The sequence below is a fragment of the Haemaphysalis longicornis genome, unplaced genomic scaffold (genome assembly GCF_048455015.1).
Source record: "Haemaphysalis longicornis isolate Haplotype H1 unplaced genomic scaffold, Haemaphysalis longicornis Haplotype H1 scaffold_5, whole genome shotgun sequence".
Classification (NCBI taxonomy): domain Eukaryota; kingdom Metazoa; phylum Arthropoda; class Arachnida; order Ixodida; family Ixodidae; genus Haemaphysalis; species Haemaphysalis longicornis.
The window spans coordinates 175,553,955-175,580,299 of record NW_027526385.1 but is presented as its reverse complement, the minus strand read 5'-3'; the positions used below and the strand labels follow the sequence as shown (position 1 = coordinate 175,580,299).

The following is a 26,345-nucleotide window of genomic DNA, read 5'->3' as shown; positions in this document are numbered from 1 at the left end:
TCTCACTGATAACGTCTGGAACACAAAAACGCCAAAGTGAAAGAAAAAAAAAATGATGGAAGCTCACAATAATGCGTCACACTTGAAGGTAGCGAAGCTGTACGCAACAGTAGTGTTTTTCGTCTTTTTGGCCTCATGGCGTTGTTTAGGCATTGCCGCTGCACGAGGGACCACAGCTGTTCGTCTTCCTCTATTGCACAATGTTCTGCGGCGCACGTGGCCTTGTGCCTTTCCTTCGTGGGACGCGGTGGTTGCGGTGATTTATTAAGAAAGAAGGGAAGAGGAAAGAGCTGGGGATATTGTTGAACTCAGTCGGGGAGTTCACCCTCATACAACCCAGTCCAGGGAAGAGAAGGGGGTTTGAAAGGATAGGAAGAGAGAAAGAGGAAAGAAGGAAGAGAGTTGGGAACAGTCTATGTAGCGTTCGTTTCGTCGTGGGACGCGCTTGTCGCGGCGGCCACGGCCTCCTCGCCTTCCTCCGCCACGTCACGCGCACGGGTCCCGCGCACGTTTCCTGTCCATCCTCGCCCATCTCTCCCCGCCATGTAGCCGCCGCTCCGTGCCGGGCGCTTGAGCTTGAGGAAGGGGGTGTGGTTTGACCTCTAGAGCTCAAGGGCAAAGCTGGTTACCTCACGAAGACTGTGCGAGGCAGAGTAGTGTAGCTTGCGCTACGAAAAACACTTCCCGTGGCCTGAACCGAACCTGGGTACCTCGCGTTATGAATCCGGCGTCTATCCGTTTGCCCCACTTCGACATGGACGAAGCGACCTGGAAAACTTAGACGACGACCAAACAATCAGCCGCGAGAAAGCTTCACGTTCCACCATCTTCGTCGTTGGGCAGAGGGGTGAATCGTTTTTTAAACTCAATCCTGCCATTGAAGAGGAAATATCCAACGCAACCAGAAACCTAAAAAAACTGCATAGTCACGCTAACTGGCCGTAGATTTGGTCGGCGGCCTGGAATCATACGAAGTCATTTTTTCGGCGTCACGGAGGCAGTGTGAGTAAAAAGCTTGGAAGTCACCAGTATAACGCCTTCTTGTTTCCCGTTTACCCAAAAGCCTGCACGTGTACTGAGGAGACTGGGAAAGGCTTCAAACAAACGAAATAGGTGTAAAGTCTGCATGATCGCTAAGTAACACAACGGCGAGAACTTTGCTTCAAGGTCCTTCGCGAATGTATTGTTTGGCTTTGTGAGTAAGACAGTTCTCTTAAAGGCTAAGAATACAGTGAAACTTCACTTGAACGAGCTTCAAGGCGCCTCAGGAAATTGTTAAAGTGTAAGTTCATCCAACTTAAATCAGTATGTTGCAGCTTGTTGCCACAAGCTAAAGGAAGGATCTGGTGTTGAAACGATACTTCGGCCCATTTTTTTGCCATTCTTCTCGTTTGCAAGCGATACTGATTATTTACGACCATTTGTAGAACGAAGTCACCTTTTGCTCCACCTGTACACTTTGTACTGCCGTGGTCACGAATTGAATCACTGCGCAAAAAAAAAAACTCCTAAACCTTTTCCGGCCCAGCAGTCTGCTGGATAGGAAATGCCTCCCCTTTGTCCAAGCACATCAGTGCTTCTTTAGTTGAAAGTTTGGTGCTTCCTCTTCAAGGGTTCATTCTTCCTCTTCTTCTTCCTAAAGTAGTATGCTCGCTACGATGTCTTCTGCAATCAACGTCACGTATGCCTGAACCCGAGAGTCACAGGCGGAATAGTCCTCAAAGGGAAAAGGCATGTCTGCGCCCATATCTTCCGACGATTCCTTCCAGCTACAGTCATCAGCAGTGTCATGTTCCTCCTGTTCGAGAGTGGCGCCCACAGGTGTCCGATGTGCACGGTTTAGATATACTTTTTCCCAGCAGTTCACTCACTGCTGTTGTTTGCCTCCCAGTCCAACAAACACCAGTCAGCATTTCGACTCTCTTTCGCTCGTTGTTTTGGTCAGACATCTAAATTGTCAGATTAATCTCCATCGGCACATGCCGCCGCTTGTAGTGCACCTTTACCTTTTTCATGACAGCGAGAACAAAATGCTGCAAAACGGACGTTTAATTGGGCGGGAGAAATTCACCTCGGATGTTGCTGAGGCATGTGTCGCATAAATTGACCAAGCAAATGTGCAAAATTATCAAAATGTCGCGATTCTTCTTGGTCATGCAATTGTTCGCCCCATCGATCCACTTTGTAAGCAGTTCACGCGACATGTAATGCTTTCCAGACGCGTTGCATCAAAGCAATGCTCTGATTCTGACCTTGGATTGGTTTCCTTTTTTGCGCGTGTCGTGTTTGTAGAACGTGATTTTGTTTGGAAACAGTTGTTGAAATACACCTGTATCGTCTGCGTTGTGTACACCGTGCGGGCCGTTGTCGCTGATGACGTCGCACAATTTCTCTTTTCGTCACGTGGTTGCAGCAGCGGTATCCGCGCTGCTCGCTTCACTCCACACCGGTTTCCGTACGGTTCCGTACCTTGCCCGAAAGTTTTTTATCCGTACACTTTTTGCCTCGAAATTTCAGACATAAAAAAGCCCTCCGAATTCCACGGCTTTCTCTTGAGTCATGGATCTTAAATTCTTTAGCTATGTGGAAACGGCATCATGGAGTTTACTGAAATACAGTCTCTTGCATGCGATGCCGAGATCCGCACTATTCGACGCGGCCATTATCAGTCTTGGGTGAGAATTAGTTACTAGAAACGCGCGATTCTTATCCAGTTACTTTTTTTAGTGACTTGTAACTGCAAGAAGTTACTTCTAAAATAGAGGAGCTTGTAACTGTAACAATGCTGCTTTATTACACAGCAACTGTAACAGAGAATACCATTACAGTTCCCTGCTTTTTTATGAAGAAATTATCCAACAGCAACACTCGTTCAGGCTGCAGTACAGTTCGCTTTTTCCACTTTTCGGACTTTCTTTTTTGTATTATGCTCTCCATTTTCACCTGTACACTACAGGGCTTCCCTCGCAGCTAGTTTAAGAGAGGAGGTCGGCAAAAGTATGAAACAGCCAAAAAGTTGAAAAGAAACGGGCCATTAGAGCTGCAAAAACAGGCAAGCTCTCCGATGCCAACATTCAGAACGACTCGATGTAAGTTGCAATGAGCTTTGAAAATAAAGTCACCGATACCAATGGCCAACCAACAAAAACGTTGGGGCAACAAAATGAGGCGTAAACAATGATTCTTGCTGTTTGGCTTTGTTGCATCACTTTTTGAGTTCCCTTCGTTTTGGGTTTTAACCGTGCAGTTATGACTACGTGCACGTTTTCGTACAATATACCATTAAATAAACTTGATGTTTTGGTTTGTGATCTATTAGTTGTATGCAGTAACGAAAAAGCAACGACGTTACGTTTTCACAGTAACTGTAACGATAAGAATTGTTTTTGGAAACTCCATAACTGTAACAGTAAGATAGTTACTACTTTTGCTTTAGTAAATGTAACTGTAAGAGTGTTACTTTTTACTGGTAACATGCCCATGAATGGCCCCGTTTAGTTGGCGCTGGCTCTAAATCGAAGGAAATGATGACGTCTACATCCCAAATGCCTTCGCAACGCCACTCGACGCTGCCCGGAGTCCAGCCTACGAAAAACATCCCGTTCTTTGTCTAGAGGCACGCCCTTTCGGTTGGTGCTCATGATTGACCTGTGCACAAATTTTCTAGCGGTTGTAGGGCTAAAGCTGTCGCTGTGGATATGACTATGGCTTCGGCTCGCTACGAGATTATCGAGGTAGCCAGTCGAGTTCAAAGTAAAATGCGGCCCATTATTCGTCGCGCTGTAACGAAACGCCGTTCTAAACAACAATTATGCGAAAACAAGTGCGTGTTGCACTTGTTGAAGTCACCAATGTGACCTGGGAAACAAAGCAGGGTGTCATGGATTATGTTCTTAGAATAAAAACGGCGACTGCACGGAATTGCGAAAATATGAGTACCCTTGCATTAAGTGCCATGGCACTTGAGTAGTCCATTTAAAAAAGTTCGTACAACAGAACAGGTCATTTAAAGAAGTTCCTTCCTTCAAGTGGCACTTTACTTACAATTACCGTTGCGCAGGGCAATATAATCATCTAAAATCATGCTTCAAAATGTTATTTTGCGTTATGGTACTAAACCTTGGCCACTTCAATTGGGAGCCACGGAATGCGCGGACTTATTTATTTTATTTTTTATTTATTTAATTAAGAACATACTGCAGGCCATGTAGGCCCAAGCAGGAGGGGCATGATGTGATAACAATATCAACCAAATACAAACAGTAAACAGCAAAGAGCAGAAACAAGAACTGAAGTATAAAACAGTGAACGCTAGAGGCAACTACAAAGGCACAACTAAACATTTGCCTCAAAAGAACCAAGAGAGCTTAGACAATTTTCGGGTGTATTGTTCCAATCATTAATTGTGCGCGGAAAAAAGGAAAATTTAAACAGATTGGTGGAGGCGAACATTGGGGTTAAGAACAGAGAATGGGAATGACGAGTACGGCGGGCGGCAAGGGGTTTCAAGAAAGAACTACAGTCTAAAGCAAGTTTGCGGTTAAGTTAATACGTTAAGTTAACAATAAGTTAAGGCGGAAAAACTGTCTTCTGGACTGCAAGGTTGGAATTCCGTTGTCACGCATGAGCTCGGAAACAGAATCTGTGCGACGAAATTTTGAATAAACAAACCGAATAGCTCTCCTTTGGATCTTTTCTAATTAGTCAATATTCTTTGATGTATGAGGGTCCCAAACAGCGCAAGCATATTTTAGCTTAGGTCTAATTAGCGTTGTGTATGCAAGTAGTTTAACATTAGTTGGAGCTCCTCGAAGCTTATGCCGAAGTAAACATAATTTACGAAAGGAAGAGGAAGAAACGTTAGTAACATGCGAGTTCGAGCTTAAATTATTTGTTAAAGTTATGGCCAAATATTTGTATTCCTGAACTTGGTTTAAGGGATTTCCTGCAAGAGAGTACGAAAATTGGTGAGGAATTCGTTTATTGGTGATGCGGAGGAAGACGGTTTTATCCGGGTTTAGTACCATGCCCCATTCAAGGCTCCAGGAGAGGATTGCAGCAAGAGAGGAGTTTAGAGCTTCCTGGTCACTAATAGAAAGAATATTATTAAAGATAACGCAATCGTCGGCGAAAAGTCGAATATGAACGGGTTCTTTGATTACTGAGACAATATCATTACATTAAATTAAGAAAAGTAAGGTGCCAAGAACGCTTCCCTGCGGGACTCCGGAGGTGACTGGAAGAGTACTAGAAACAGAACCATCAATGTCTACATATTGACTTCGATTAGATAAATAATCCGAAACCCATGCTATAAGAAAAGAAGGAAGCCCGATGAGATGCAGTTTGTGAATTGATTTATGATGCGGTACTAAATCAAACGCTTTGGTGAAGTCTAAAAAAATTACATCTACCTGCCCACCATCACCAAGACTTGAAGAAAAAGAATGAACAATTGAATGTAATTGAGTTGTGGTTGAAAAGCTCTTCCCAAAACCATGTTGCAGTGGAGATAGAATCTGGTGTTCGTCAAGAAAATTTAAGATAAGAGTTGCTATTATATGCTCTAGAAGTTTCCATGAGGACGACAGAATAAATATTGGACGATAGTTAGCGAAAGAAAGAGGGTCACCTTTTTTACACATAGGAACAACCCGCGCCACTTTAACATCCTTTAACTTAAACAGAGAATTAATTGATGAGGCTTACCTTTATAGAGGATCTGTGTAGGGAGATAATCGTTGTGGGTTTCAGTAGCAGAAACGTCTCGGGTGCCAGCAAAGATCCGTGGATGGGGTCACTCAGACTGAACCAGAGGAACTTTGCCTCTGACACGTTACTCATGTGGATGCTTAACACATCGGTCGACGCGGCGGCAGGCTGCCGAATCAAAGAATATTATGTCAGGCGCCAGACGTTTGTGTTCGCTCATGACAACACGTGGTTTCTTTCTGGTTTGGGTAATATTAAAGGAATATTGCAAGAAAACAGTTGTCGTCTTGGAAACGAGTGTTAACATGCGCAGCGTTCAGACATCCCACAATGTTATACGCATCTTCTGCAGCATGACTGGTAAGTAACACGCGCATTGAGGTTTTTTTTTGTTGTGAGGATATTGTTAAAAACAAACATATGTCTACTTCGAAAGTTGTTTCTGAATTTTAATGAACCTACACGCAAGTGCAGTGAATTTTGTGTGGTCCTGACAGCTATGCAAGAAATAGTCACCAGTGCAGCAGTTACATTCCGGTGCTAGTTCAATGTTTGCAATCCCTGTGGCAGAAATGGGCTCACTTAGCCTTCTAGCGTTGAGTATTGGTGATACAAACATACACCATACTGATGTTTATGTCACAGAAATAAACGCAAAATCAAGGCAGTCCCTACCAACAGGCTAACAGAAAATACCAGTGTCACTGAGAGAGTCAATGACGGAAACTCTCAATGGTCATTTTCTATGAGCCAAGATTTCCTATCTTTCCACCTTTTTTTCATAGTCCACATTTTTTTCATAGTTAAATTCGTTGTCACACTAACAGGACGAAATTTGCTACAACGACATGAATAGTTGGGTGTTGTTTGTGCGCGTATTCCCGAAACAAACGTGTTCTCACTTAGTGTCACTAATTTCACAAATACCCGCCATCTTCGGCACCATCCCCGGGTTCGGGGTTCACAATTTGGTGTGAAAGAGACTTTTCCCTTATTCCGTTCCGCATGTGATTGATGAGTATTCTCAAAAGCGGAAAGATGCAGTGATTGATGAACTGTACACGGCAGTGTAGATCAGCGCAATCCGTGGCTTTTGTTGTAAATCAAGTACTCAGCTATGTCATGTTACGGAAATAGTAATTTTCTACTCAACAACTACAGTCATCATAACCAAAACGCTGGATTAGAACGCGGTCGGTGCTGTTTTACCGATACAATCATAATATTCGGCCACATTGAAAATTATGGTAAAACATTTATGCCTCAAGTAAGCACTGCTAACAAGTTGCGAATGCTAAGTCAATAAAGTCCGATTGAATACTCTGGACTTTACATGGTGCTCAAGGGATATGCCGGTTGTCTAAAAGCTGCTACGTAGCAGAAGTGGCGGCCACACCGGCCGAGCACTCTGGATGTCAGCGGACTGCTGCGCCGCGAGGTGATTGATTGATGGAATAAACTTTATTCAAGAGAGCAAGCGTGATATTAGGGCGGCCCCCAGGTGAGAGGCGTCCTCAGTCCAGCATGCCTTGGAGGTGACCAGCTCGCGTTGCCCTCTCTACAAGCATGCACTGGGTAGAGGAGTCGGAGCTTGCTAGAAACTCTACTTATTGCGGCATGGTAATGTTGGGGAGTGGCGGCTGGGTAGGGGTGTTTGGGCATTTTACGGTAATGTGGTAGAAAGTTTCCATGTTTGGGCAAAACTGACATGTGGCTCGGTATTGGGTCGGGAACGTGGTGTGGTAGAGTGTATTGTGGGGGAAGGCGTTTGTCTGTAGCTTGCGTAGTGTGACTGCGTCGGTCCTGGAGAGAGTATGGTTAGGAGGGGGGTATTTCCATCATTGTAGCCTATAGTGGGCGAGGTTGTCGGCGTATGTGAAGACAGGCCTGGACAGGGTTGGGGGCGGGCTGAAGATTAGGGAGCCACTAGGGCCGTCGGCGACGCCACGGAGTACATGTTCGCAGGCGGCGGCATGATCCGCTTCATTGCGTACTAATCCCTTCTGACCTGGAGTCCATACGATGTATCTGAGGGGCAGATGCAGATTCTGACACAAAATTCGCAGGGCTTGATGAGAGATACCGCCGGTGAGGTAGCTGTGGCAGGCTGATTGCGAATCAATGAGAATCGTGGTGTTCTCTTCAATGGTTTGTAACGCGCGTGCAATGGCAACTTCCTCCGGTTTTGTGGGTTGTGAGGTGCGAATCGTAATGGAGGTGAGTTCTCGTCCCTGGTGATATGTGAAGCTGGCAACAAAAACTTGAGGGTTTAAGTAAACGATTTATACGTCCTTTTTGCCTCCTGTATCCTGCGCGCGGTGGTGTGTCGGTAACGTCAGGTCCCTTTCCCCCAACAGCGCCCTTCGCAGGCGGCAAAGCTTTTATTGCAAAAAAACAGCGTTGTGTCTTCTATTTCTGATTTTAGGAACGAGCCCCGTTTGACCGTGACCGCATAGTGGAAGAGGCACGAGATTACCTGCAGCAAATGTTAACTGGGGGTGTGAGACCCTGCTAGCGACAACGCTTACACCAGACGTTTTTCAACCATGGGCAATTTTTTCACTGTGTAATACAAAATTGAACCTTATTCGTTTTTTTTTTCTAAACAAGTCCAAGAGGATACGCTCTTCAAGAACCTGGAACTGAAAATATTGCCTGTTTTGCTAGGCTTTCAGACGCAAGCAGTTAGGTATAGCACCCTTCTATTCCTCCGGAGGAACGTAACAAGGCCTTGCTCATTGGCTTGCCGGCAATAGCCTGGAGATTGTTCTAAAGCATTGAAACCTTGCTAGAAGATAAAAAATCTGCCTCTTATATCTTTTTTCCTAGTTTGATCCGTAATTCACGATTCTTACTTTTTGGCTGCAAGTGTTACTGCTGCCGTTTTTCATTCCTGCCAATATCGCCTGACCTGTTTTCTTTCCCATTGTTGCGTATGTCGACAACCAGAAACAGTGTGTTTTTAACATGTTCTAGAAACTCCCAAATTTGTTCCTAAATTGTTCGTACATAAGCCTTCGGACACTAGATATTCGATAGTGCAAACTATTATCGTTGCTACTATTCGTAGGAGCCCAATAAATATGATGAAGGTCCTTAACCAAACACGCGTGACCTGCTGTGTAAGAGAAGATACTTGCCACTGAAATGTTGATCTCCTTTATATGTACTGGGTAGAATGTGGCCCAGTTCTGTTGAAATATTGCAAGTGATGCATTTGCAATCGCCTTGAGCTTGTCATTGATGACGTACACTTTAATGTAAGGGTATTCCACGTATGGTGACACAAGAACAGGGCTAAAAAACTTCTTTGCGAAATAGTGAAGCATTCTCCAGTGGCCACCATATTCTGAAGAACGGACAAACAAAACCAAAACATTCAATTACTGCGAAGCGTCGGGCTGATTTAAGTAAATATATGGCCGTGACTGCTGCTCGCTATTTTTTGCATTCCTACTGACTTTAAATCAAGTTGTAATCGAGTAAGTGGAATATATAATGTCACCACAATAAATTATTTATGAATTTAAAATTGACATGCAATTCACGCTAGTTTATGCCATCAGTTTACCTTTTACAGAAAGAAATTCCGCTTTCAAGATATTTATGGAATATACACTGACCATGCGCTGAATTGCGCACTGTGCAGCTTCTAGTTCTTCTTTCTCTAAGTTAGCAACTACTTTATCCACGCTCATACCCACCGTAGATAACCGTCTTTGTAAGCCACCCAAGGTTTACTTTCGTTGTTGTACAGCAGTGCCGGCTGTGACAGCACGTGTGAGCTCTCCTGAAAACTGTGGATGGATCCACCGCGGGCTGCACGTGCCGCTGTTAAATGCCGACGAAAGCTGACATGTAAGTGGGTGTATTTATACACAGTGAACTCCGCTCAATCGCGCGCCGCTAGGTAACATTCCAAACAGCATTACCAATAACATGCTTAAGTATAACCCGCTACTCATGCGCGTTTCACTCTAAATGAAGGTACTTGTACGAAGGTACACCACATATACGTGTGGTGTCAGCACCGTTGTATTGACAATGTTTTTGCCTCTGCTCTGTGTTGCGAAGACTGTTACTCATTTTCTGGCCTTCCCGTGGTTATGAAATTACCACTGTTCATTTTTTACAAAATATCTTGTGTTTAAGTGAGCCTATGATGATAAGAATGTATTGGGTTTACTGAGGATTTTTATCCAGCCTAAAATAAAATAAAGCAACAAAGCTTCGTAAATGATGTTCACACTGAAAGGAGTTCTAAATCATTTACGTACAGCTTCTTTGCTCTGTATGCATACTCGGCATACTTTCCAGGAGCTGAAAGTGGGGCGAGACCATTTTTGAGGTGTTCACCATATTAGAGGATTTTTTTGGAAAAGCCTGCTTTACAGCAAGTCGGCAGTGTGAATTTTAAGACTTGAGAAAATGCATCTATGCAGTGACGTTTCGCCCCTGCCTCTTGAATATACGAATGATATGCTCACAGAGTTCGATGTTCAACTGTAGCGTTGAAAATAGAGTCGAAGTTTTGTATCCTTCCACAGACCACGATGCAACTGCACGTCGTGAAGACAATCGTTTGGGAGCACGCGAAACGCCCTCTCAGAACCACTGAGATATTTAAGGAAACAATAGCAAACCACCCCGACCTCCATATGTTTGGTTTGGAGAATGTGCCTCCTCAGCAAATGAGCATCCCGTTCAACTGCTGATAGCGGTTTTTTTCCCAAGAGTTGGTTGTACGAGAGGACCGGGTTAAACCCTACACCTTAAAGTTTCGAACAGTCTGTGCTGCATGAAAACCTATATAACCATATCAAGCTGCGCTAAAAAACCAAAAGCAAAACATGATTGTAAATATTGTGCATACAGGCGCTGTGTTTAGGAACGCAGGCATTTCTAGGCATTCAAAGGCGTTTAGGCACAAAAGCCAAAATCCGCATTCATAGGAACTCTGAAAACACGCGATAAAGCCATTCGTAACACCTAGTTGATGTTCATATATCAAAGTTGAGGGATAGAAGCACAAGCAACAAAATATGCATTTGCCTAAAATCCGGCATCTAATATTAAGCAATGACAATCGAGCACCTCAAGAAAAAAATGCCTACCGCAGTCGTCAAAACCAAACGTTGGAATCCCGAGTTATGAAGCCGACATCTATCCGGTTACGCAATTCGGGAACCATAAAATAAATGAATAAATGAACGAATTTATTGTAAATAAGGAAAGGAAAGACCAACAGCCGGCGTAGTTTGTCTCACCTAAGGGTGGACACCGGAACACCTGCTGGTGGGGGGTGTGAGGAATAAGGAACAGAGTTGTAGAGAAAAGGGACGATAGATAGGAGAGGACACATAAACATATATACAGGTCTGACAGGACATATTTGTGCAATATATACAAGGTAAACCCTTAAACACGAAGGCACAAAAAAGCACACACACACACACACACACACACACACCACACACGCACGCACGCGCGCGCGCGCACACACACACACACACACACACACACACACACACACACAAAAGGCCACAGTTAAAGGGAAGCTGAAGCGCTTTCCAAAAAATTTGAGTTAGATTAACAGTTATATAGTTTCTTGCGCGCTGATTCCGAATATCACATTGAAATTTATTGTACATGAGTCAAAGTGGCATTTATCTTGCAAAAAGCGCGGCCCCGTTTGAAAGACGCGCGCTTTTCGTCTTTTGACGCTCCTGATTGGTTGCGCCCGTCATGACGTCAAAGGAGGACACCCTTCGGCCGCGCGGGTTGTCAGAAGCATTGCGAACGATCGCACGGTTGCCTTTGCGGCAATTTAGCTCGCAGTTTAATTTTCGCACATGACTGGAAGTTTTTTTTATAATTATCGTGCTGTTGGTTCAATTATCTTGGAGCTTAAATTTGCTTTACACGACAGAGAACCCCAAAGCAGTGACTGTGACGTCGACTAGTGGGTTCCATCAAAATATTTTTGAATTAGGCAACCAGCATAGGGGGATTTTGTACCTTAAGTTAATATTAGGTACTGCCTTAACTGTTTCTTATTATACACAAAACCATTTATGCCAAAGATTAATGGGCGTTTTATAACAATCTACCAGCGAAAAGCACGTACGTGTACTGCGCTAAAAAATAGCGTTCATGCGCTGTAAACGTATATGCGAGACACATCTTGCCGGTACACGCATAAACCAACAAGCAGACTCTGCTGCCGCATTTCCTTTGTTCCTTGTCGCCCACCCCAGCCCCGTTGCTCATCCCCGTACACAGACCCACACGCGCGCGCCATTTCGGCAGCGGCGCTACGGCGCCTCCGCGATTGCTAGCTGCACTTCGATGAGTGGCGTCTTACTGCTTCACATGCATTTATTCTGAAAACACTGCAGCATACTAGTGCCTGCTCAACATTATTGGCTGTAGAAGGGCTTGATTTTCGCTTGTGCGTTGCGCATTCTGCTACAATATTACGGCCACCTCGTTATAATTAACAGACCAGTCGGACAAGGCAGTTACGTTGTAGTTACGTTACTTTAGGTAACAATCACTAAACGTTTGTGATAATGAATCGTTGGCCTGTTTCAGCATTTCTAGATTTTCGCATTTACCTTGCTAGTCGGACAGAGGCCGTATATTTACTCTTCGCTCCTAATTTTTTTAGTATCATCATTATATATATCACCGACTATCACTGGAGCACACTTGAGATTCAGTGACAAGAAGTGCTTGCCAGGTTATAATATGTAGCCACACGGAATCTTGGGCAAAAAATTAGGCCCCCGCAGTCAACACAAATTATGGCACGGTGGTGGTTCGGAGTGGTGTTTTTTTTTTTATTCCAGACAAACATCACCTTATCGTGACATGTATACTTGCAAAATAAGTAATCTGGTTGTCTTGGTTCTTTTACTTTGTAGGAATACTGGTTACCTCTTAGCCGGGAGAGAATTTCTATCAGGATTGGCCCCTTGTTTTAGTTTCGTCAAAAAATTGTTTTTTTGAACACTGTCCTGAGCCCATAGGGAAAGAAAACCGACGCGTTTAACGAAACAAGTATTTCCTGAACAAATGTGACTTGGTTTCTGGAATGGAACGAAACATCCCTGGCCAAAGTACAGCAGTATTCCCCATCCTTCCTAAATCTATAGAATCTAATATGAACATTCACGTCCGTCGCATCACAAAAAAAAAAAACGCATTGGAGCGGTTTACAAAGTATTTAACGTAGTGTAGTATATTCTCTGTCATGAAGCACAGCCACCTCGGCTGTCTCTTCCGTAAGTTATCAAGCATCCCGGCGTGGCATTATTCTGCTTAGGAATACGGCATGATAACGTATGCCTCGTTTGGCGTTCGTGCATACTTTTTGAACACGAAAATTGTACAAATGAGTGCTATCAACCACAACAACAACAAGTATAATTCACAAGGAAACACGGCGAAAAGAGCATGGCCGAGGCGGCCGATCCGGCCGGAAGTCCAGGTATGACGTTTTTCAGCCGGTTTTCGCCCGGGCTCTTCAGTCTTCCGGCATCGCGCGGCGAGATGGGGGCGGGGCATCGGGCCACTTTTTTTTGCTCATTGCGCCGCTTCTATTGCATATATTGCGAAAATATTTCGTACACATGAACTATTCAATGTGTACTTGCTGCTAGTCAACTTTTCTTTTAATTCTAAAACCGCTTCACCTTCCCTTTAAGTTTATGGGGTGAGAAAGCGAAACATCAGGAGTCCTGAGGCATCCAGGTAGGCCCCAGGGTCTCATGGACTCCGTCCCGCTGTTTGGCACTGCTTGCCGGTTACAGAAATTTTTAAAGGGGCCCAGTCCCTCCCCGAACGGGGCCAACAGTTCGGTCCTCCCTGCCACAAACTGATGGCACTACAGGAACAGATGTGGCAGGGTTTGGACACCCGCCCGGCAGTGCTGGCAAGACGGGTCGTCAACGAGCTTCAGGCGGTGTTTTCGCTCGGCCGTCCACACGCAACCAGCGCGGAGACGCAGGACAGCCGAGCGTTGCTGTCTCGGCATCCGTGTGGCCTTCACGGGTGGTGGGGCCTCTCCAGTGGCCAACGTCGGGTCAGGGTGCTGGGCCCGTACATGCCACTGGATCATCCGGCGGGCGTTATCCGCAGCTGCCTGGCCTGCCGTGGTCGAAGGAAGGAGCTCATGGGCGTCGCCAGCCAGTTCGTCTGCCCTCTCGTTGCCCTCCAGCCAAATGTGGCCTGGCACCAACTGCAGCCGCATGTGAGCTCCCCCGCTGAACCAGCCGTGCCACCTCGTCCCGCACAGCCCACACCAGGAGGGAGCGCGGGTCGTCCTCCCGGATCCGAAGTAGGGCCACTCGAGAATTACAGAGCAGGGCGCAGCGCTCGTGCGGCGACTCCGGCTCCAGTAGAAGCTCCAGGCCAAGGCTTACGCCGACCATTTCGGCCGTGGCGGATGATGCGGCGTAGTGCAGCCGGGCCTGCCTGGTGGCCTCCCCCAGCACTGCCGCCGCCGTAGCCGAACCCTGCGGCTGCCGCAGGGAGCCATTCGTGTATACCAGGGTGTGGCCCTCCAGGTCGCCCCACACGACGCCCCGAGCCAGCTGCAGCTGCCCACAGTGCGATCTCCGCCGCTTGCTACGCAGGCCCGGGATGTCCATGTGCAGTTCGGCCTCCAGGCCAAGGGGGTGGATGGAGGGGGGTCCTGCTTCCACGGGGGCCACAACCTCCTCGTACAGGGCCAACATTCGCCCCATGCGCGAGTGGCGGTGTGTGCGCAGCCGCTGCAGTAGGGGGCTGCCTCCCTCAGCGCGCCGCAGCCTGTCAATGTGGCCTAGGGTGCACTGGTCCGCCGTCATTTGGAGCGTCCACGCCCCCGCCCCAGCCAGCATCTTCACACGCTGGGAGTCTTCCGGCAGGCCAAGGCAGGTGCGGACGCCCCTGCGGTGGTCGCCATCCAGCTGCCGCTAGCTGGGCTTGCTCAGTGTGACCAACGGTAGCCGATACATGAGCAATCCCACAGCCTCAGCATTGTACAGCCGCAGGGCCGTTCGCTGCCAACAGCCGCGGTCCCGGGCGGCCATCTTTCGCATGGCCGTGGTGGCAATCTGTGCCCTGTTCGGAGTTCCCTGGTGCCCTGCCAGAAGTCTACGTGGTGGTACAGTGTCAGACCCAGATAACGCACACTGGACTTCTAGCTGAGCTCCTCGCCAACGATGTGCAGGCACCTGGCACTGCGACGCGACAGGGAATCAGGGTGGACCAACATGGCCTCTGTTTTGCTTGTTGACAGCTGTAGGCTAACACCGACCACAGTAGAACGGAAAGTTGAGCTAGTTGAATTTGATTCATATTTGAAGGGCGGGCAGACGAAACACAAGAAGAGGGAAACACGAGCGCTTTGTAACATTGACCAGGTTGGCCCGCAACGCATCCAGGGCCGCCTACAGTTGCGCCACGTCACTTAGGCACCTCCCCTTGGGGCCCAGCACCCACAGGGCCACGTCGTCAGCGTACACAGGCATATACACTCTTTGTGCCCCTCCTCTCGGCAGGCAGTCTGGTAGTGCCACCATGACCAGGTTAAAGAGGAAGGGGCTAACGACTGAGCCCTGTGGGGTCCCACGTCCACTGGCCGGGGCGCCGACAGGGTGCGGCCCACCTGCAACCGCGCCGTGCGGCCCGTCAAGAACGCCTCGATGAAACCCCGCAGCTTGCCTGCATTGCCTGACCTCCTCCATGGCCAGGGCGATGGCAGGGCGCTGCAGGTTGTCGAAGGCGCCCTTGACGTCTAATAGCACCAGGGCTACTACCTGCCTGGTCGCCCGGGCATTCTCCAATGCTGTCACTACGTCGCCAATGGAGTCCTTCGCAACCTTATGCCTCCGGAAGCCTGTGAGCTTCCTCTGACGTGATGGCCGCAATCCTGTGCAGGGCCACCCGCTCCACCAGCTTGCCACAGAAGCTGAGGGCAACGTTGCGGTAGGTCGTAACTGCCCCAAAACCATGGCCTGGCTTGGGGAGGGGCCGCGGGATGGCCCGCAGCCAATCGGGAGGTAGCCGCACTTTCGGGCAGATGTGGTTGTAGGCTGCCAGAAACCTCGCGAACCCCACATCGTTCAGGTTGCGCAGCCTCTGGTAGTTGAGGCCGCCGGCCCCTGGTGCTGACTTCCGCTTGCAGGACCGCAGCGCCCCACGGAGTTCGGCCTCCGTGAGGGGGCGTCATTGAGGGGATGTTATCCCACTGACTCCGCCGACTCCTCCGCTACCTGGTGTGGCGGCAGGAAGTGCTCCGCGAAGAGCTCGGCCAGCTCCTCGTAGCTGGCCTTCCCACTGATGGCCAGGACGGCCAGGAGGTTTCGGTTACCACGGGGCTTGAGGACCGACTGGAAAGTGCCCTAGAGGCGGCCGCACCGTGGGTCGGCCTCCGAGCTAACGCACAGCTCGGCCCAATGCTGCCGGCTGAGGCGGTTGGCGTGCCTTCAACAGGCCGCGACCACACGGCGGTATTCCGTCCAGTCATTCCAGGCTCTGGTGCGCTGTGCCTTCCTCTCAGTCTGGTTCCGCTCCGCTCGCAGCTAGAGCAGCTTTAGGTACGGCGTGGTGGCGCCCTTGGCAATGGAGCAGCTCCGCGTGGCTAGCTTGGCACAGTGAACCAGGTCCGCGAACAGTTCCTTTCCTTACCCCAGGTCTCCTCAGCAAGGCATCGCCGGAAGTGGTCCCAGTGGGTGACGTGGTACTACAAAAGAATCTTCGCGTTTTCATAATCGTTCAATTAAAAGGGTGGCTTCGATTTCCGCACTACGGGCCATTCAGTACTCTTCCGAAATGGCACGGAGCATACCGATAGAGGCCCAAGAAGGTGCCTGCCATATCCCGTTCAACTGCCAGTAGAGAAAGCCCATGTTGTGCCCGAAGCCGCCTTGCAGGTAGCTCCTCCAGCGCCGGCACTTTTCAGCGGCAGTCCTAATCCCTATGGCTTGGTAAACCTGCGTTGGTTTAGAATAAATAGCTGTATGGCGTGTTAACCAGGGTGGGGGATCAGCTCACTGAGCCAATCAAGAAACACTATGTACGAAATGATAAAGATTCCGGTTACCAATCAGAAGCGTACAATATTTTTATTTCAGCCAAAAATTTATGTAACTAATATTACGCATATGTAATAAGCAATACGCTTTGCTTCGTATTAGTCGCCTTATCATTGCAATAATATGGTATGATCCTCCAAAGCACACATTGTTTATGTAAACTTATTACCGCTGCTCATGCAGGTGATTATTCTTCGTAACGAGCGCCTTCATCGTTGCTCAAATACGAGCTGCCCAAATACTTCTTTACAGCAGCTACGTCGGTGCGTCACAATCCCCAACCCCATTTTTCAGGTGGACTGCCGCTTACCAATAAGTTGTGCTCTCTGTTAGTCTACGTCGTGTCGAACGTTTTTCCTAGCAACTTTAGGGCAGGATTAAGCTGGGGTGTTTTGCACTAACACTCGTGCTTTGAAAATGTTTCACGTAATGGACGATAATCTCCATGTAAGCACTTCTCTGTAGCGTGGTTTCAGGCTGCTGTCAGGTTCCAAATAGTTATAAACACACAAAACTGCAATAATGATGCTAGTTTGCAGTGCATAAGGCACCCCATCACCACACAAGCGACAAAGAGAAAAGACTAACAAAAAGTAAGCGCGGCTAAGCTTTGTCAAAATCACAAAGTTCAAATTAAGCGAGAAAATCACAGCACGAGTTCGTCAGGTGCACGAGGGCATTTCCCCGCCGGCCTGTGAGGCCCACTTGTCGCGTCGCAGTATTGTGAGTAGCCCGGGGAGGCGTCGTCACCTGCAGAGATTGAGGGTGTTACGAGCTTTCTCTCGCGGCCTGAACGCAGGCTCTTAGAAGCGTTACCATTTTCCACGGATGGCCGGCGAGACGAGTGGCTCCGGTGGAGGTTGTCTGGAGATTGCCGTTGTGGATGGCTCTTTCGGATACAGCACGACGCCGAACGCCCGACCGTCGTGCGTCCCGGCTGCAATCCACCCGGGCTTCCTTCTTCACCACGGGTTCAGTGTCGCCGCGGGCCTCTGTCACCGACTGCTCCTAACTGGCCGGCGCTTTGCAGGAGCTCGTGTTCTCAGCTCTAGCGCTAGCGCACGAGCTGCTGCCAATGACCACGCCTAGTGCAGCGCGCCTTCTCCCTTTTAGGGCGCAGCCCTTTGTCGCCAGTTCGTAGCCTGAGCGGCGTCGACGTCATCGTGAACGAGCGAGCGATGTCAGGACGGACGAGTAAAAGAAAAACCGAACGGTGAAAGAAAGCAAAGAAAGAGAGTGTCGCGAAATTGGGAGGGGAAGATAGTTCGCCGTGTCGGCGCGAGCCAGCGCTCTCCGAAAGTGTGGGGTGGGAGAGTGGAGGGGGCAGAATGCTGTGCCCGCACGAAGCCCTCGACAGCGCGACACTTGGCGAAAAGGTGAGGGGGCGTACGCGGGACTATGATGTGCGTTCGCTTAAGACACCGTTTGCGGTCCCTTCCTGAGACCCACTTGCCCCGCCGACGCAGAGGCTCATCATCGCTGCCGTCGAGAGAACCCACGAGTGAGTGCTGCCTCAGCGCACTGCGGCTGCGCCGAAATAACGCATTGGGGAGGGGGGTAACATAATCGCCAGCCAATTTTTTTATCGTCGTCTCCTCTGGGTGTGCCTCTTTTTTTGCGTGGTCGTTCAAGTCGTTGCTATTCCTTCTCATCACACTGCCTTTACACCCTAAAAATTGTCGGGCAGATTTTGACAGGAGGGGTAGAAACTTCTTCCCGAAGTATATGTGCACTAGCAATTAGGTGTTGCATCAGCAGCTATTAACTTACCTGCACCACCCAGCAGAAAGGTCCCGCTGGTATCATGACGCGAAAAGCTGTGTTTTATTTGAAAGGTTTGATGTTTGGTAACTCCCTCAGCATCTCCCCGGACCCTCCAAGAAGCACTATATGCAAAAACGTGGCTATTCCGCACTAATAAACGTAAGTGGTTGCGTCTTAAGGCCAATGATAAAAGCAGTTATCACTAAACTAATTCGGCGTTGGCATACAAGTGGTACTGTAAACCGAAGTATAAGACGGAGTTGAATATGAGCTAAATTTTTAGATGGTAGTTTTGTTGGACGGCCACTAATCGTGTTAATGTCCACTGAAGTCATGTTTACTGATTGACAAGGTGGCTATTGGATCGCTGTTTTTGCAGTCTTTTCTCTCTTGTCTGGGGTAATTGCTGAAACGTAGCGTTAAAATTAGCCTCACAACAAAACCGATATTTTGCCCTCGCGGTTCCCTTAAGTTTCCACAAGTTTTATAAAAACGTGTTGCTAAATAACAGTGACCGCAACAAACGTAAAATGAAGCGAACGTATGTTCCCGTCCCTTCGCGGTATTCCTTTCCATGGGCCGGTTTCACGAAGTGCACGTGATGTACTTGGTACCAGACCACTGGACCAGGTAAGCGGCACGGGTGGGTAGAAAATATATAGCAATACCACGAGTATTACTTTTCTGGACTTTGAAGTACTGCGGTCGCTTAGTAAACCTCACAGATTCGTTACGAGTACAGACTCGCTGTGCCAGCAAATGGGACTCTCCGGCTATGAGTCGTGCTCATACTAACCCGGTTCCGTGAATGCGTGTAGCCTATAGCTAGGCTGACCCTATTTCTGGAGGTAGAAAACGGAGGACACCAACGGGGCAATCTTAGAATGGGCGGAGTTGTAGGTAGAATGGGTTTCTTGGGGCGCGGATCATAACACCAGTAGACACCGTCAGGGTGGAACTTAAACTGAATATCTAAAGATTCCTTAATTACCCTCCGTCTCCACCCCCCCCCCCCCCCTGCACCGGAAGTTCGTACCTGAGGTCCAGGGGAGACAGGCATATTTAAAACAAGGTCATCATATTTGCACACTCGCCTTCTAGGGAAGCAGGTTTTCATTTAACAACAATTAGAGAACCATTCAGGAATCGAAACACCCACACGGTATTGCTTCCTTCTGAACTAGCCGAGACGCTTCTCTCACAAAATTCCAGAAATATATATTAAGATCCATATTCAAAACTTTATTTGTGCGAAGGACGGATACAAGAAGGGACACGGACGACCCCTCCTACCTGTAACTCCGCCCATTCTAAGATTGTAAAGAAGGGGTTTAATCGCTTTGTGTTCCGTGAATGCCCTCGATCAATCATATTGGCACCTTACTGCCGGTGGCTTCTACGGCCACGTGGTACGTCTGCAGAGCGCTGGCTACCCTGCATCTGTGTTCGCCTCCCCTGCAGAGGGTGTATTTGGAAGACTGCGTGCAAGGGCTCAGGCGTGCGCAGAGTCTATGAAGAGGAGGCAGAAGGTTGCGGTTATCCCCTACATGCACCAACTATGCCGCAGCTTGAAAACACTGGCCCAACGCTCAGACGTGAGTCGTCTTTTCTGCTCGGGACAAGCTTTTGAAGCTGTGCAGATTGAGCGATCTATAGGACGTTCAGGGAAAAACCTGCGGCACGAAGCACATGATGGCCTATGTGGAATGCGCAGAAAGGGTTGTCTACAAAATCCAAGTTGCGCTGTAACAGGTTTTACGTTGGGCAAACCGGGAGATGTTTAAATGGTAGAATAAGGCCGCGTTCAGACTACGTGCGCTACATACGCATCGTTCCTACGAATCCTAAGCGTAAACGCAAAAAACGCAATGAGTTTGTTCGGACTATCATTGCATTGAGCGCAAAATACGCTACGTTTGCTGAAAGCAGAGGCTAAATGTTGGAGGGTCCGCAACTTTTACGACAAGCACTGATCCGATTGTTGCCGCGCGGCCAATGGGCAGAACAGTTGCGGCTTTCATTTTCCAGTCACGGGCCTTCCAGCTTCCTCAGATGATTTTTCATCCGGTGACCGCCATTGCAGGCACCCGCCGATGCAACGTTGTAGAACAACGCAGTATCGGAAGTCCTCAGGCTCGCCAAAAGATTTCGGAAATCTCCGTCAAAAGCTCTATGAAGGAAGATTTGACGAACCCACATTCTTCTACGAGACCTGCGTCTGCGTCGGTCACGCGCGTAGACAATGATAAGCTCATTGTGGGCTTATAGGGACCTTGCGACACTTTCGATAAGCGCTTTCACTCTTTCCTTCGCGTTTGGAACCAATGCGAACGCTATAGTTACCGCCAGCACGTAGCGGCACTGCGTGATTTGCTCGCCGCAGCACATACGCCTTCCATTTCTGCTTTGTTTTGTGGCTTTTTCAAAAAAAGGTGCTATTGAAAAGCGTTCATTGCGGCAACTGAAGGAAAACCGGCCAACAGCCGCTACATGGCCTTAGGGACGTAATTCAAGCCATCGAAGAATGTTAAGACCGGGAAAGAGAGAAAAATCTTTTGAGCGAGTTTAGAAGTTATCTGATGGGCATAGAGCAGTAATTTTCAGCTGAGCTACTTTGCAACGCCCTAATCTAAGTACTGGGTGTGTTGGGTGACTATGTTCTGCAAGCATTTAAGATTAAAAAAAAAGTGAGAAAAAGTGTAGCAGGGTTCCTTTAAAGAGCCTGGACCTCCGTAACAGCCGCTTCCTGATCAGCACAATGTTGAAAATGCGAATTGCAGTTTCCCCAGAGCAACCGGTGACTGGCCGGTCGTCAAATTTGTATCTTACCGAAGGGCTCAATGGAAACATACTCGGTTGCTAGCTGCGTATACGAAAGTTCCAGCAATGGCGCAGATAGCGATAAATACGCCACTTGCGGCGGATGCGACAGTAGTCTGAAGGTGGCCTAAGTATGCAAACACAGTCAATAACGCACTCAAACGAAACGTCCGCGATAGGTTCCTAGCACAGCACTGAAGCACGTGCAGATATGTGCCTTTTTTTACCGAACAATGGTAGTTAAAAGATGGTCTGACAGTATCGCACGGGAGATTATTTAGACAGAACTGATTAACAGGCTGGTACAGGCATGTCTCACCTCACCATCCATAGCCATATCCAAGCAGGAATTGAATTCCTTTCGCACGCGCCGCTGATGACCGAGCAGCATTGTGTGGCTACTGCGCATTTATATGTCTGCTATCTCTCGTCTTTCTACCGACCAGTGTACCACGTGTAGCTCGCGCCGAAAAACATGAGTGTTACAAAGTAATCCTTAAACGAATATTATCATTTTTCAAACCTGCATAACATTTGAAGCTCGGCCAAGTTCGGTTTCCGCCAAAATAAATCCACTGAACTAGCATTGCTGGCCCAAAGGGAGTATAATTTACAAAAATTTGAAAACCGGAACGTGGTCCTTGGTATTTCTGTAGATTTTACAAAAGCTTTAAGCTTTCAACCTTATTGATCATAAAATTCTGCTTAAACTCGACTACTATGGTTTCAGGGGTAAAATGCACTCTGATTCCCTTTTATATTCAATACCGTTCTCGGTTTCTAGAGATTAACCATCATTTCTCCATGATAAAACCAGTAACCATTGGCGTCCCCCAAGGCATTATACTTAGACCCTTTCTTTTTATTCTTTATATTAGCGAAATTGTAAACATTGATGGATCTGGAAAATGCATTCTGCATGCCGATGACACTAGTTTGTTTTTAGGGGCGAAGCTCCTAAAGCCGTGAGTCTGTCCATCCCTTGTGTCTCGTGGTACGTGACCGCCTAGTTCGATGACTCACTCGCAGGTGGCGCTACGTGACCGCCTAGTTCGATGACTCACTCGCAGGTGGCGCTGGTGTGAGTGACGTCATGATGACGTCACTCGCACGTGACTGACACTATAAAAGGCAATCGCTGTTGACGCGCTTCCTCTTTCGCAACGAGTCACCGGATGGAGGAGGTGGTTGTTGACAAGGCTGCGGAGCGGAGGGCGCGCAGGGCGGCGGCAGCGCGCGCTCGCCGACAGGATCCCGCCGTGCGCGAAAGAGAGGCCGAAGCATCTCGCCTAGAAAGTCGCGCTTAAACCGCGCGTAGGCAGCTTCGGGCTGAGCTCGCTTGATGCGTTTTGCAGCCGCCTCGCGAGCTCTCACTGCATCGGGGTTTGCCTGCCGGTACGAGCGCTTGCTTGCAGCCTCACGAACCCTACAACAACAACAACAAACGAACAAGAACAAAATAAAAGAACAAAATAAAAGTTGATTTGTACAATGTGCGCACACAGTCTTACGTCTTTCTTAATGATGTAATGGGCGAACTTTCACGGGAGAGTTACGGTTACCGATGATCTCCCCCTCTCGAGCTTCGCCCCACTTATCATCATTCATTCTGTGGATATGGCGTGATTTTTTTTCACAGCCAAACAGATGTTGATCTAGCCAACCAGGCGAAAAAAAAAGAACATGTTCACACCTGGGCGACAAAGAACAATTTAAAAATAAACTTACATAAAACAAAGGCAATACTATTTCGACCTGCAAAATGAATTTCTCCATCTTCTATCAATTTTGATCGCCAATACACAACTTGAAGTGGTGCGCTGGTTTAAAACACTGGGTGTCTATCTCTAGGAAAATTTATCATGGAATCGTCGCGTTAATTACCTGGCGGGAAACTGTCACAACTGATAGGTTGTATGCACCGTCACTATCTGTATTTTCCTATATTCGGAAATTGAACATTGTGCAACTGTTAATTTTCCTCATCTATTAATTATGGAGCACTGGTGTGGACGACTACCACGGCTGAAAATATCAACAAGGTACTTCGAGTACAGAAACGAGCCATTCGTATTGTTACTAAAGTTAGCTACCTAGCCCCCACTGCCCAGTTCTTTCAGCAATTGAAGTTTGTGGATGTTAAACCTTTATATTCTTTCCGATTGTGTCGATGCCACAAAACCGAAAGTAACAAAAGAGAACACACTTGCGCTGAATTAGCTAACCTAAGGATAAATGACCCAAGTTACTGATCTCACCATTCTGAACCTTACAAAGCTGATCCATGTCGAACATAATATAGTAGAGAGATGCTGAAATATCGTCTACTGCCCATTCCTAATACGTTACTACGTGAAAGAAACTCAGCTATCACTTTCCTTTCGTTAAAGCGCTTGCAGGATAATTTCTTGTAGTTTCTACGCACTTGCGCACAACCGAATTTTTCCACTTATTTCTATTTGCGATGCGTGACTGTAATGAATTTGCGTTGTACCAAGTTCTTTGCCTTGCGCGTACCTTCTCTTGTGTCTCAGGTGTTCTCTGTTTTTAAGTACGGAATACCTTAGGACCGCAACTATGTTCCTCCGCGTCCATGAGCATAGCATTTACAATGGCAAAAAATCACACAGGAACCGACAAGATGCGAGCCTGTGTCTGGTAGACCAGACAGAGTTAGTGTCAGTCGTCTTACCCATTGGGCTACGACCGTGAGTTAGTACCCGATAATAGAACTGCTTACTTCCTCGCCTGTAACGGTGCGGAGTACCTTAGGACCTCCCAAAGTACATCCGCGTCCATCCGTGCGCACAGCACTATCAAGCGAAAATCAAGCGAAATTCGATTTGAGCCCTGAGTTGCAGTGTTATTTAGGGAATATTCAAGATGCAACTCAAGGCACAAATCGAATGATGGTCGGGGCGCATATCGAGGTCACTTGGGGCGCAACTTGGATGTCAATTCGAATCCCTGTACTCCGTACCCGCGCCATGATCTACGGAGTGGAGATGCTGCCATTTTTTGTTGTTGACTGCTCTTTTCTCTTTCTCTTCTTTCTTTTTCTTTTTTTCCCTGGTATACTTTTTCTTACGGTCTATGAGTTGTTATTCATTGCAATTTGCTGAGTCACTTGTATATACATTGTTCATAATATACATATCACGGGGTGCATTTGCCCCTGTATGTTTTCCCCGATTGCAGCAACCAGACTGTACAGATCTTCCCTCTGCTTGCAAATCCGAATCTGTATTTTTGATTTGAATTGATGCACTGTACTGTAGATGTGCCAATCATGAACCCTGCGTTACATTTCCACTATTTGCAAAGCAGGGGGTGCAGGCCCAGTCAAGGCTCGTTAAGGCTTTTTTAAGGCTTTAAGGCTTAAGGCGTTAAGGCTTTTTTAAGGCTTTTTTAAGGCTTTAAGGTTCGTTAAGGCTTTATCTCCAAACATTATGTGATGTTAAATACAATTGATTTGAATTGAAAGGCGGAAGCTCCTTACGTAGCGCAAGCCCACCCGCCAGCCAGTACGACTCCGGGCGCTCCTCACGACGCACACGCTCTCGTGCGCTAGACCTTTTGTTTTGCTAAATCCACTGCACGGAGGCTGTGCTCGACGCCTCGCGCCGGGGGTGTTTTCTTCGTATTGTCTTGGCCAACACCGACGGGCCAGGTTCAAACTTAAACAGCTACGCGGTTAAGCACTGTTTCTACTTCGCTACATCCGCAGCCTTCGCGAAAACGTCAATCAGTTGATTGGGCGTCATTTGAGACTACACTATTTTTGACTTGATTGCAGCAAGTAGACAATGCCTCACGGATAATTAGACAGTTTAATTACCCGGTTATGAACTGACATCTCTCCAACATATCATGCGGAAATAAGAGGGATGATACATACGATTATTCATAAAACAATCCATTGGTTATTTGGTATTACCAACCAGCTCCAGTAGGGACTTGCCTGGCGGCAGTCGTGGTCAAACTTCAAGCTGGAATTTTAGTTGTAGAAGTGTAGTCTCCTAATTTGCCATTACGCTCTTCAATAATAACTTTGACACATGTGTGTTACCTCTTATGATATAGACGTAAAGGGAGAATCTTTGCACGGGGAGTCTTTGCAGTTATGGGACATCAGGTCTTCATCATCATCATCACCATCATCATCATGATCATCCGCAGCAGCAGCCTACTAAGGTCCACTGCAGGACGAAGGCCTGTCCCATTTACCTCTAACCACTCCTTACCAGCGCCGCTCGAGTTCACAGTTTACCGTCGAATTTCTTCATTTCATCCCTACATCGGGTAATTGCCTTGTCCTTCTAGAGCCATCTCGTGGTATCCAATATGTTACCCTAATTTTCCGCCAGTTGTAGGTTAGTCGAACTACATTGCCAGCGCAGGTTCGTTTCTTTTTCTTTATTTGAACTATGTTACCTTCAACTCCAGTTTGTTCTCTGGTCCGTCTAGCTCGTTTCCTGTTACTGAGTGTTACTCCAAACATTACTCGTTCCTTGGCCCGCTGAGCAGACCTAAGCTTGCTTTCTAGTTGTTTACTAAGGCGCCAAGTCCCACCTCTGTATGTCATCACCCACATGATGTACTGTTTGTTGATTTTCGTCTGAACGTCTTAAGTGACAGAGGTGGCTTATTTATTGGGATAGCTTGCGGAGTGCCCCCAAACCCATACCTGTTTGGGGTCATCACTAACCATCTGTCCGAGGTAGTTATATTATTTTACTTCTTCTAGCGTTTCGTGTCCTAAGCAGAAAAGGACGTTTTTGGCATGCATATTCCTCAATACTTTATTCATATATATATTTAGCGCCACGGCCGTGCTTTCTTACGGTAGTTCCTAGAGCATTTTTTCAAGGTGTTGTGCAGTTTTACGCGAAAATACCGTCGTCCGCAAACTTCAAATGGCTCATGTATTCCTCATTTATCCCTACTCCTGTGTTTTCCCAGTCA

The 26,345-nt window shown here is 47.5% G+C and overlaps 1 protein-coding gene across 1 annotated transcript in view; it reads right to left on the bottom strand.

The window, feature by feature from the left end:
* LOC144140009 (beta-mannosidase-like) overlaps window positions 1–26,345 on the bottom strand; it is a 159,945-nt gene that overhangs the window by 593 nt on the left and 133,007 nt on the right. The window contains exons 16-18 of the mRNA XM_077672223.1: window positions 16,550–16,694; window positions 8,853–9,061; window positions 5,710–5,880 (exon numbers count right to left, since the gene is read on the bottom strand). Coding sequence (XP_077528349.1) covers window positions 5,710–5,880; window positions 8,853–9,061; window positions 16,550–16,694 — 525 coding nt within the window. The remainder of the gene's footprint in view (window positions 1–5,709; window positions 5,881–8,852; window positions 9,062–16,549; window positions 16,695–26,345) is intronic.